The 12,058-nt window shown below is 44.5% G+C and overlaps 1 protein-coding gene across 5 annotated transcripts in view; it reads left to right on the top strand.

Moving 5' to 3' along the window:
• WWC1 (WW and C2 domain containing 1) overlaps positions 1-11,857 on the top strand; it is a 70,319-nt gene extending 58,462 nt beyond the window's left edge. For 4 of the 5 annotated variants that reach the window (XM_068697888.1, XM_068697890.1, XM_068697889.1 and 1 more), the window contains 9 exons: positions 1,765-1,957; positions 3,456-3,608; positions 4,200-4,300; positions 5,097-5,244; positions 6,749-6,913; positions 7,230-7,322; positions 8,179-8,409; positions 10,603-10,724; positions 11,246-11,857. In XM_068697888.1, the coding sequence (XP_068553989.1) occupies positions 1,765-1,957; positions 3,456-3,608; positions 4,200-4,300; positions 5,097-5,244; positions 6,749-6,913; positions 7,230-7,322; positions 8,179-8,409; positions 10,603-10,724; positions 11,246-11,312 (1,273 nt within the window). In that variant the 3' untranslated portion in view covers positions 11,313-11,857. Of the gene's footprint in view, positions 1-1,764; positions 1,958-3,455; positions 3,609-4,199; positions 4,301-5,096; positions 5,245-6,748; positions 6,914-7,229; positions 7,323-8,178; positions 8,410-10,602; positions 10,725-11,245 lie in introns of those variants that run through there. The other variant, XR_011101304.1, reaches the window with a different exon arrangement.
• The last annotated feature ends 201 nt before the right edge of the window (positions 11,858-12,058 follow it).

Here is a 12,058-nt window from a genome sequence, read left to right as displayed (position 1 = left end):
ACTAAAAAAAAAAAAACTTCTGAAAAGCTTCTAAATTTTATTATGTGTTATTTCATTTGTGAGCTCATACATTCAAACTGAAATAAGATGGGTGTTTTTCCTCCAAGGCATGTATTTCTGAATTGGAAATTAGACTTGTTGGAATTAGCACCAACCAGCAAGATTCTTAGCTCCAGCAGTGTCCAAAGCAACTGTGTCAGGTGGAGAGAAGGGCACTCGTTCTGCTGCAGAACTCATCCTTGGACATGGGCACAAACACACGCACATGTAGGCAAATGCATAGTACAACTTCTACTAAACTAATTCCAGGCAGAGTTTTTAAATTCAGCTGTGTGCTAAATAAACTGACATAAGCTTGAAGGATTTTTGCATTGTTGTTTTTACCCACGAAAAGGTATTGTTAGCACATAAGTTGCTTGTTAGTGACAAGTGATGCAGATGTAAGCAACTATGCAAAACAATCCCATGATGTTCCATTACAAGATTAGAGGGATGAAGCCTACAGCAACTCATACCTCCATACGTCTCTGATTTTGTAAGGAGATGCACCTTTTTCCTCAGTTGACTGATATTCCAAAGAGTAGGATAGGACAGTCATGTTCACAGTGCTTAGGATGATGTCGTGGTTCCGCTCGAGTGGGCAGCCGAGCTCCACCACAGCCGCTCTCTCACTCCCCCTCCTCAAAGAGGAATGGGGAGAAAATATGTGAAAAGGGCTCAAAGGTTGAGATAAGGACGAGAAAATCACGCAATAATTATTGTAACGGGCAAAACAGACTCAGCATAAGGAGATAAGATTTATTGCTCATTACTAACAAGCGAGAGAAGTGAGAAACAAAGGAAAGAAACCAAAAGCACCTTCCCCCCCGCCCCATCCACCCTCTTCCACCTCTTCCCCCCAAGTGGCATGGGGGAATGGGGGTTATGGTCAGTCTACAGCACTTCTTCTCTGCCGCTCCTTCTCAGTCACTCTCGTCCCCTGTGCTGTGGGGTCCCACCCACGGGATGCAGTCCTTAATGAACTGATCCGGCGTGGGCTTCCCACAGGCAGCAGCTCTTCCAGAACTGCTCCAGATATGGGTCCGTACCACGGGGTCCATCCCTCAGGAGCAAACTGCTCCAACCTGGCTCCCCTACGGGCAGCAGCTCCTGCCAGGTCACCTGCTCCTGCGTGGGCTCCTCTCCACGGGCTACAGGTCCGGCCCGGAATCTGCTCCGGCAAGGGTCTTCCACAGGTGGCAGCCTCCATCGGTGCAGGGCCACCTGCTCCACCGTGGTCTCCTCCACGGGCTGCAGCGTGGAACCCTGCTCCACCGTGGTACTCCATGGGCTGCAGGGGGACAGCCTGCTTCACCATGGGCCTCACCACAGGCCGCAGGGGACTTCTGCTCCGGCGCCTGGAGCACCTCTCCCCCTCCTTCTTCACTGACCTTGGCGCCTGTAAGGCTGTTCCTCACTCCTCTCACTCTCCTGGCTGCTGTGTGGCGCAGCGTTTTTTTCCCTGTCTTAAATATGCTCTCACAGAGGCGCAAAACAACATCGCTTATTGGCTCAGCTCTGGAAAACAATGGGGCCCTTCCCAAACATGAGGCAGCTTCTAGATCCTTCTCACAGAAACCATCCCTATGGCCCCCTGCTACCAAAACCTTGCCACGTAAACCCACTACGGATGAATTTCCCTTTCAGATGTATGGAGCTCTTGCAGTGGAAGTAACAGTGGACTCGTATGGTAATACTGACTGCAGTATATTGGTTTTTCCGTAGGAACATTCGCGTGGCTGTCCTGCCCTGTTCAGAAAGCACAAGCTGCTTGTTTCGCACAAGACCAGTGGAAGCTTCAGACAATCTTACGTACAATGAAGCGTTCTGGGTTTCTATCTCTTACCCGGCTTTACGCCAGAAGACTTTAAGAGTCGACGTTTGCACTGTAGATAAGTCTCACCTCGAAGAATGTTTGGTTAGTATTAATCTCTATCTTAGTATCTTTGGTCCATTTGTTTTCTCTTTTGAATTGGACAACATTTTAAACTACAAAGTGTGCCAATTTTCCTGAATTTTTTCTTGATAATCCTTAGCTGTATGATCTATCCCTAGACAGGTTTTTTCTACTAAAATCATCTTTGCAAAGAATATTCATTAGATACATATTCTGTTACAGAACTTGGTAACTTTGTCACTGGCTACTAGATTTTCCTTCTCTCATGATATAATGTGAAACCATTGCCTATTTTTCCTCCTTTTGAAAATATTTTTGTACTGTAATTGAGAATGGACTTCTTATAGGATTTTTGAAGCCATTGTAGAATATAAATTTAAATATCTATATCTCTATATATAGATATTTAAATATTATACTAAATATTATAGATATATAATACAATATATCTATATTTATATATAGATATATCTATAATATATAATATAGATATCTAATATTAAATATTATAGATATCTATATCTCTATATATAGAGAGATATTTAAAGCTGCACTATTAAAATCCACAGAAGTGCTAGTATTTCCATAGATACCTGAACCACCTATTGTTAGAACAGCTTTTTTGTTCAGTGCTAGCTGGAGAACTTAATATAAATGGATTTGTTTCTTTAGTAATGTACTCCAGAACATGAGTTGGGTCTGTTGAACTGGGGTATAAGAAAACCTCAGGCTTTTCTGTAAAAGTTCATGTTTTCTCCTGCATGTGTTCTGTAGCATCTCCCTTGGCTGGAGGAGGTATATGCTTTATGATGCTTCTGTATTTCTTCCTTCACCTACCCTGCAAAGCACATCTGGGTTCAAGGAAGCACCTGTTTTCCAAATGGGGCTTCCCTGTCTGGCAGCCTGTACTGCCCCACAGTACCTGAGCTCCCGAAAGGAGTGCTCAGCATGCTGTCCACCAGACCGATGCTGGTGAGATGGAGTCTGCTCAAGACATTGATTAAACAAATTGCAAAACAGCTTTATTTATGTTGTTATCTGTCAGAATGCATATAGTAAATGTAAGGCAGTAAAAGCTGAGAAGGCAGATGAAGAGGAATCAATGTAAAAAGCTAAAGCAGCTCAGTCTGAAACAGTCATTTCTTTTTGTCAACATTTCAGGTTTCTTGAAAGGGAGTCTCTTTCTGTTCTTTTCTCTTTTTTCCTTTAAGCTGTGGCTGTAAGTTGTCCCAGCTGCAGCAGGACTTTTCATACTTCTTCATACTTGAACACAGGACCTGCAATGAATCACTTGATGCTTGGGTTGGAAGCCCTAGACAATGTTAAAAATAATGATGTGTAAAGCTTTACTAGCGTAACTTCTCACATGCTGTTGTTATGGGGATAAACAGGGCAACTTTTCTTTTGATGAACTTGCCAAACTCAGGTAGTCCTGGCTTTTTGTTCTCATCTCTTATTACTGGTGTGGTACTGGTTCATTTTAATATTGTACTAAAATTCTTTTTTCCCCTCTCAACAGGGTGGAGCACAAATTAGCCTTGCTGAAATATGTAGATCCGGAGAGAAATCAACTCGTTGGTATAACCTCCTTAGTTATAAGTATCTGCAGAAGCAAAATAGGAAAAGTAAACAAGGAAACATTCATTCTGAAATACTCTGCACTGACAAAACAGTAAGAACAACTGCTTAAACCTGAGAAATCTCTTACAAACCCTCTCATTAGTACTGTTTAGGTGGGTGAAGGACTGATGCAGTAGTCAAGAAGTGAAGTCTGTTTAGTTTATAACTGTGAGGATGTTGAGTGCAGCAAAATAATATATTGATTACAGATATGTCCTTGTCCTGGGCTAAATACATATTGAAATCTGCTCCTCATCGAAGCTGAGGGATATGGTATGTGGTCTGCTCTAAGTGATGTGGGAGCTCTTGCCTTTCTTCCCACTAGATAGTTCACTTTGCTGCAGTAAACTTGCTGAACAAGTCAAGATACAGACTTCACTTATGTATGTGCATGGCATGCAGTATTCTCAGGCTAGTATCTATCTGCATGCATGCTGTACTGCCAGCATAACTGGGGGGAGCTGGATTCACGCAGGCTTGACTATGCACTGTACATGTAATAAGCTGCTTGAGCAATGTGGGTGTAGAGATTACAGCTATGCCACCAGAAGAAGGCTGGTGGGGGCTGTTGTGACCAGGAGGGCTGGGTATTTTGCCGTTTGAGTGAGTGGTATCTTTAAAAGAAGCCTCTTGTTCTCCTCAGGACTCCGTATCAGCACTCTTAGAGCAGACAGCTGTCGAACTGGAAGCTGTGGAGAAGAAACTAGAGGAAAGCAGAAGCACTTTAACTAGCGGAGAGAACTGGTAGGTAGTGCTCCACTGCCTTAGTGTCATGGGATTATCCGAGCATTTGGGGATTCAAGACTTGACAGTTGATGTGTGGAGAAAGAAGTAGGTGATAGAGCTATGGGAATCTGCTTCTTTCTGCTTCAATTAAGTTTCTGTGTCTTCTTTTCTGAAGGTTGTACTTGGGAAATGGGACCAAAGCTGATAAATTCTAAAAGAAGAGACAATAGCGCTATGCTCATTCTGTTATTTTTACAATGTTCTGTGGACCTTGTGAAAGTTCCAGTGTATGGTGCAAGGCTTTGCTTCACTGTTAGTTTTGGTTCTTGTTGATGTGGGTCAGATTCAGATTTTAGTAATGGAGCCTAACATTTGAAATGAAAAGCAATCCTGACTGATGGATTTGATGGAGAAGCGAGCAGTGAGTTCAGAGGAGCTGGAAAGGATTTTAAAACAATGTGTCAGTTTTGTCCAGTATCACTTTTTAGTCTAAGATTAATTGTATCCTGAGAGGTGTACCCATCTTATGCTCAGACTGCGTGGCTGAACCCTGAACTTCCTTCATTTAAAGCAAGATTCTCTATGAAGGTTTTGGCTGCGATGGTTGTCTTCTGGTGCAGCTCCCCTCCAGTTTGCTTTATTTCCATCTAAACCTGTGTGTGTACAATCTCAGTGGCTACAGGACCTGTTGGGTACAACTGGCTGCCTTGGGGATGAGTTTCTGTTCAGCAGCTTACAGGAAGTAACTCCCTGCTGGAACACCTGAGTTTTGTACAAAACAGGCCAGTTCAGTAACAGAAGCTGTTCTTAACAGGCAAGATGAAGAGGTTCCTGAGCAGGAAGAGCAGGATGAGATCAGTGATAATGAAGCAGAAGAAGAAGAAGAATTCTCTGCTGGAAAATTGCAGTGGGAAACAGAAGAAAGTCTGAATTCCCAGCTGCATATGGAAATAGCAGTAAAGGTAAAATCAAGGGCCTTTTGAACAGAAAGCTGAGTTAAACTTCCTATTGCTTGCTGCAGTATTCCAGGCAGCCTCTATTTAATTGCACCATCCAAAGATTCCAGGATGAAATCTTCCTTTTGTCTTTCTCATAAGCAGTTTTATGTGCAGTTTTCACTCTTCACTCTAGTATTAAAGTTTCAAAAGGAATACGCCCTCAAAGGGGAAAAAAAAAAAAAGAAAAAAACAAGCCTTGGTGAGGCAGTAATTGAGAACTGACTGTGAAAACTGAAGAGACAGACCACTGCAGTAAGGAAGTACTTGCACCTACTTGATTTTTATTCTGTTCATGGCCAAATCTCAAAGCATATTGGAAAACTGACTCTGTCTTCGCAGGTATGAGTTCATGGGACTACAGCTTGACGGTGCAGACTTTCTCTTGCCAAAAGCTCTCACGGATTGGTATAAGAAAATAATTGCTCTCATGTTTCTCTGGGCACTGACCTTGATTTGCTTATGCAACCACAAGGCATTGCTAGCATAACTGGTTCATGCCTTTGCACCAGACACTTCTTTGAAGGGGAAAGCGCAATGCCACCCCCAAGTCCTTTGTTGTGCTGAACCAATATTGTCTAGTCCTGTGATGCTCTACATCAGGCTTTGTGTATTTTGTTGGCTGTGCTTTTTTTCCTCCTCCTAAAAAGATTTTCTGATTTTTTAGAAAGTCAGAAAAACTCATTTTTGTTTTCATTAAAATATTTCCTGTTGTCTGATGTCGACGTTTTTCTCCTTTTATTTTCTGCTTTTAGTTCATCTCCTGCTAAGGGAGCTCTTGCTTTAAGGTTTTAGTTTAAAGGGAGAAGTTGTTGCTTAGACTGGGTTGCTGTTGAGCTAAGCAGGGCTACAGCAGTAATTTGAAAGCTCATAATTGATTTTTAAATGTTTGCCTACCTGAATTTTTTTTATGTAACTCTATGTGACCATGTTTTTTCCCCATGGCTAATACAGCATCATTTTGTGCCTCCTTTTGTTACTCATGGAAGTTGTGACTGTGGCTTCTACCTTGCATAATTCTGAATGTAGTTGTATTCTGACAAACATAATTAATGTGCTCTAGATGTGCTCTCTGTGCATGTGCGTATGGTGATTTGCCTCTCTGTTTGCTGTAGATGCACAACAAGTAAGGGAAGGGTCTTTAAAATCCTACCTCTGTCTCTGCGTGTGAGATTGCAGGTCGCACTGATGTACTGGATCACCAGGCAGCGCTCATTGGATTCAGTCATTGCACAGCAATCAATGGACATGGAGCCTTTAGGGAGCGGTGCAGTTAACGTAGCAGCTCCTGAGTTCAGAGTCGAGTGTCAGGACTCCCTGAATAAAAAGGGCTAAAGAGTATCTCGTTTTGAATGCAAAGCCTCTGGAACTGAAAGCGGAGATGTGTCACGGGTGGCTGCCAGGCAGCCCTGGATGTGTGTCATTGGTGCGACAGCAAGCTGGCGTTTACACTGCAGTATCTGTCTTTCAGGTGGATAAAGAGACAAACACAGACAGCCTTGCACAGTCTTCTACTGTGGTTCGTCCAAAAGACAAAAGAGCAGCAAATCCACCCCAAGCTCAGTTTGTCAGAGGCAGCACCATCATCCGCTCTAAAACTTTTTCACCGGGACCACAAAGTCAGTACGTGTGTCGGGTAAGGAAAAATGTGATCTTGGGTTTATAAGTGCTGTTCTTCATTAATGAAAGCGTGGTATCAGTGTTCACTCAGTGTCAGGTCACACTGAAAAATTCAGACTGCTTTCTTCCCATTTGACTTCAGAAGATTTTCCCTTCTCTGGCAGTGTGACTGGCTTCTCAGGAAGTGTCCGCTGCAGTCTTTAACAAAGCTTAATAATTCTGCTTACATCACTGACCATACTTATGTACACAACCCTGTGATCTTGCTACTAATGTAAGAATGTATGTTTTGCATGTTTCACGAAATATTTGGTGTTTGCTTCCGTTTTCAGCTGAATCGCAGTGATAGCGACAGCTCAACGCTATCCAAAAAGCCCCCCTTCGTTCGAAATGCCATGGAGCGGCGCAGCGTCAGAGTGAAACGGGTAAAAACATCACTGCTTGCTTTTTGTCTAGCACAGACATTGATAAAAAAAAAAAAAAAAATGAAAACTGTTTTAAAGGAAGAATTTGCAGATGGAAATCAGTTGCCAAGTGCTTTCGTTCACAATCTTTTTTGTGGGGGCTATTAAGGCTATTTGATACATCAGAATATGACAAGAATATTTAACTTAGAGCTCACTCAGAAAAATCACTTCAGGAAGATGGTTCCTGGTATCTTCCAGCATATCAGAGTAGGAGTAGCATGAATGTTTCCGTATTTATTGTTGTAAGAGTCTTTAGTGCTTACACTGATGAATTGGGGAAGAGAGTGAGGAGAGTGCTTCTTTAGATGCTCAGGTGACCTTGTGCTGATCAGTCAGTGGCACACAGGGAACCCCTGTGCCTGTTGTGATGGTAATCACTGAAATTCCCCTGGGATACTGGTGCTGAGATCTGTCTGCCTTCCTAAGGAGATGGTTTTCTTCAGAATTCTTGTGTTTGAAACTGACAGAAGACAACAGAATGTATGTTGGCCAAAAAAAATAAAGTTCTTTGTGTTGCATTGTTGATTATTCTGAAGATGAAAGGCTGGGAAACTTACAAGCAAAGTATGTAAGCAAGCCCTCTTTTATTTGGAGAAGCTGTCAAGGAAATCTAGTGGAAACACAAGAATCAAAAGGCCCATTTGTAAGACTTGCTTGAGTTTGTGCTTTCTGTCTTGAGACAGAAAAACAGGAGAGAGATGCTTTGCACTCAGAAGTGTTGGAAGAATGGGTCACATGAAGTACTAGGCCTTTGATGAGGGGACTGCTCTGGGCAGTTCTCACCGTTGTGTCCATAAACCCTTTTCTTTTTCAGCCTTCAGTTAAGTCCTTTGGTACAGAGCGTCTAATTCGCACTTCACTAGACCTGGAGCTGGACCTGCAAGCTTCCAAAACCTGGCACGATCGCTTAGTTCAGGAGATCTCTGTGCTGAGAGAACTCAAGGAACAGTTAGAACAAGCTCAAAGTCAGGGTGAAAAAGAGTTACCGCAGTGGGTGAAGGATGATGAGAGATTTCGACTGCTGCTGAGGCTGGTGGAAAAACGAGTAAGTAATACCAATAATACCAGCCTTTGGATTTTGTTTAACATTTGAGCAATGTGGTTTGAGAAACAAGACTTAAGATGGTCTGGAAATGAAACTTTAGCACTACAGTCATGTGTCTTCCACTTATGCCTACATCAAGCAAGCTACTGGTGATGGAAGTTGAGTCCTTGAGTGTCTTGCTGCTCCCAGATAGGCACAGACTCTGCAGCCTGCAAATAGCACACCTTCCTGCAGATACAAAGACTAGGAAGATAGCATTTAAGTCTTTCTCTTAAGAGAAATAATGGCTCAATGAAACTTTTCTAGTTAGTGTATGTGGTGTAGTTGCAGATGTCTGATTTTCCCTGGACTGAGTTTCTCCCTGAACTTGCTGGAGTTTGTTGCCTCTTCCTGTAGTCCTGATCCCATGCACAGCAGTTTGCCTTAGCACAAATGGGAAGTCACAAATGGCATCTGTTTTGTGAAGTTCAGCCTCCCAGTCCATAGCAGGTGTGGTGTGGAACACCTCAGGGGCACCTGTGCTATCATCAGACAAACTTTTAAATTCTGATGGCAGAAAAGTGTAGGAGTGAGTTGGTACAAGATGCCTGTTGGGGTAGAGCTTGAAAATGGATTGCAATGTCTAGCCACATAGCCCAAGCCCCAGAGGGCCAAAGCAGGGTCTGGGAGAATGATCAACCACCCACTGTAGGAGAAGACCAGCTAAGGAACCTAAAGGTGCGTGAGTCCATGGGACCTGATCAGATGCATCCATGGGTCCTGAGGGGACTGGTGGATGAACTGGCCACGATCCATCATGTGTGAGAGCTCATGGCAGTCCAGTGGAAGTTCCCAACGACTGGAAGAGGGGAAACATAACGCCCGTATTTAAAAAGGGAAAAAAGGAAAACCTGGGGAGCTGCAGGACAGTCAGTCTCACCTCTGTGCCTGGCAAGATCATGGAGCAGATCCTCCTGGAAACTGTGTTAAGGCACATGGAAAATAAGGAGGTGATTGGTGACAGGCAACATGGCCTCATTAGGGGGGAAACATGCCTGACAAATCTCATAGCCTTCTATGATGAGGTTCTACCATTGGTGGATAGAACAACTGACATCATCAGACTTCTCCAAAGAATGACACTGTCCCCTATGATAACCTTGTCTCTAAATTGGTGAGACATGGATTTGATGGATAGACTGTCAACCAAAATGTGATGAACACTTACACTCAAGGAGTTGTGGTCAACAGCTCAATGTCTAGATGGAGATCAGTGACATGTGGTGTTCCTCAGGGGTCAGTATTGGGACTGGTGCTGTTTAACATCTCTGTGGGTGACACAGGCAGTGGGATCGAGCACACCCTCAGCATGTTTGCCAATGGCACTGAGCTGTGCAGTGCGCTCAGTGCACAGGAGGGAAGGGATGGCATCCAGAGGGGCCTGGGCAGGCCTGAGAGGTGGGGCTGTGCAAACCTCATGGGGTTCAGCAAGGCCAAGTGCAAGGTCCTGCAGCTGGGCCAGGGCAATCCCAAGCACAGACACAGGCTGGGCCGAGAATGGATGGAGAGCAGCCCTGAGGAAAAGGAGCTGGGGGTGTTGGCTGATGAGAAGCTTGATATGAGCCAGCAGTGTGGGCTTGCAGCCCAGAAAGCCATACAAGTGTGATAGGAGGAGGAGTAATTGCTTTAAACTTTTTTTTTTTAAGTAGCTCTAAGGAAGAAATTGTTCACTCAGATGGTGGTGAGGCCCTGGCCCGAAGAAGCTGTGGGATCCCCATCCCTGGCAGTGCTCAAAGCCAGGCTGGATGTGGCTTTGGGCAACCTGGTGTGATGGGAGGTGTCCCTGCCCATGGCAGGGGGTTGGAACTAGGTCATCTTTAATGTCCCTTCCAACTCAAACCCTTCTATGATTCCATGTTCTTCAATGAGGTGATCATCTGGCTTAAAAATAAAGATGATACAAAGAAGACAGATATCAGCCATGATTCATACCAAAGGGCTGGAAGAAGACCTTACGAAAAGCTCTCTTGATTACAGTGGTTAACTGACAAACCTTCAGTTTTTAGCTTCTTTGGTTTCTGATTCCAGAGTTAGCAGTTTCCAAACGCTGCAGGTCTGCAGCTAAAATGCTGCTGTATTGAGAGATTTGGTTGGATAAACTGATTCCTCCTGGAAGCATGGAAGCAAAAACAGATTTTTTTCATTATTTTTGAGGTGGAAAAAACAGAACACAAGTGTGAGCTCAAAGCCGATAAAATGATGAGAGCTGCTGCCAAGGATGTTCACAGGCTACGAGGGCAGAGTCGGAAGGAGCCTTTGGAAGTACAGTCATTCAGGTATTAGCATATCAATAATAAAGGGTGGAAAATTTGACTACCTTGACTTTTTTTGTGGATTCCTAAGGTACTGATAAAGTTCATCTTTGTAGTAGTTAACGGTTCTGCTTCAACAAATTTCTGTATTTTCATATCAAAGTCTAAGATCTGAGAGTCAGAAATTAGCTGCAGCACTGCAAGCGATCACAAGGCACTCAGAACTACTCCAAACCATTCCTCACCTGGCACCAAATTTGCAAATCATCTGCTTAATGCAGAAGCAGCCCTTTGCTTCTGTAAGTAACATGTTCATAACGGTAAAAAACGAGCCTTTCTGAAATGGCTCTTTTGATAAGGTCAGTGCCATGAGCTTAACTGTAACAGTACCTCATGTATGCTGTGTAAATAAAAGGTGTAGCTTGTGCGAGGGCGTGCTGCTGCTCTTCGTGGTGACAGCTGGTGGGATAAATTCTCATGTAGATGATAGACATTGCTGGCAGGACTTCTGTTGCACTAACTAACACCTGGTCATCTCTTTCTAGAGAGAAAATGGCATTTTTCACACGGCCGAGGATCAACATCCCAACGCTCTCTGCGGACGACGTGTGATCACCATAAAGTATTTGCTTTCTGGACAGTTCTACAAATGCAGTTTGGTTTTTGAAGTTATTTATGTGGTATTATGAAGGCACCGAGGCATTTGTACATTAGAGCTTTTGTCAGTATGTGGATGTTTTAAAGACTTCTAGCTTGAGTTGCGTCATCACAAAAACCAGCATTAAAGTGACAAGATTGTATAGTTTGTATATTTAGGAATGTATTTTTTGGGAAATAGAATTTTAAATGAGAACAAATCCAGCATCAGGTGCTGTTATTCTTCAATAACCCTCTTTAGACTTTTTGTACAGCTCCTCCTGTTCCAGGCTGGACTGCACTGAGCTGACCCCTGCCAGGGCCTCCCCGCGCCGCTGTGACCGAGGCCCCGTGTGTGGGGTGACGGAGGCCCCGTGAGCTCTGCTGTGTATGGGGGGGCCCTGGGGGTCTTGGGGGGCCCTGGGGCCGGGATTTGGGCGCCTGTTGATGCCCTGCCGCGGGTGGAGGGCCGCAGCCTCGCTGCCCGCCTGTCCCAATAAAGCAGCCTTCCTGCACCACCAGCCGCCTCCTGCTTTGCTGCGCCGTGACAGCCCGGGGGGCACCGCCTCAGGCTGTGCCGGGCAGGGGGGGTGGAGGTGAGGGGACAGCGCTGCTCGGCAGAAATGGGGTGCACAGGGAGGGGGGGGGGGTCACGGTGCTGGGCGTGCTGCTTGGGGACACGGCTGGGGGGGGCACTGGGGGGCGGTGGCAGCACCGGGTGC

This window comes from Anas acuta, chromosome 14 (assembly GCF_963932015.1).
Source record: "Anas acuta chromosome 14, bAnaAcu1.1, whole genome shotgun sequence".
Classification (NCBI taxonomy): Eukaryota; Metazoa; Chordata; class Aves; order Anseriformes; family Anatidae; genus Anas; species Anas acuta.
Note: the sequence above shows the minus strand (reverse complement) of the source record. Positions and strands in the feature narration are given on the sequence as shown.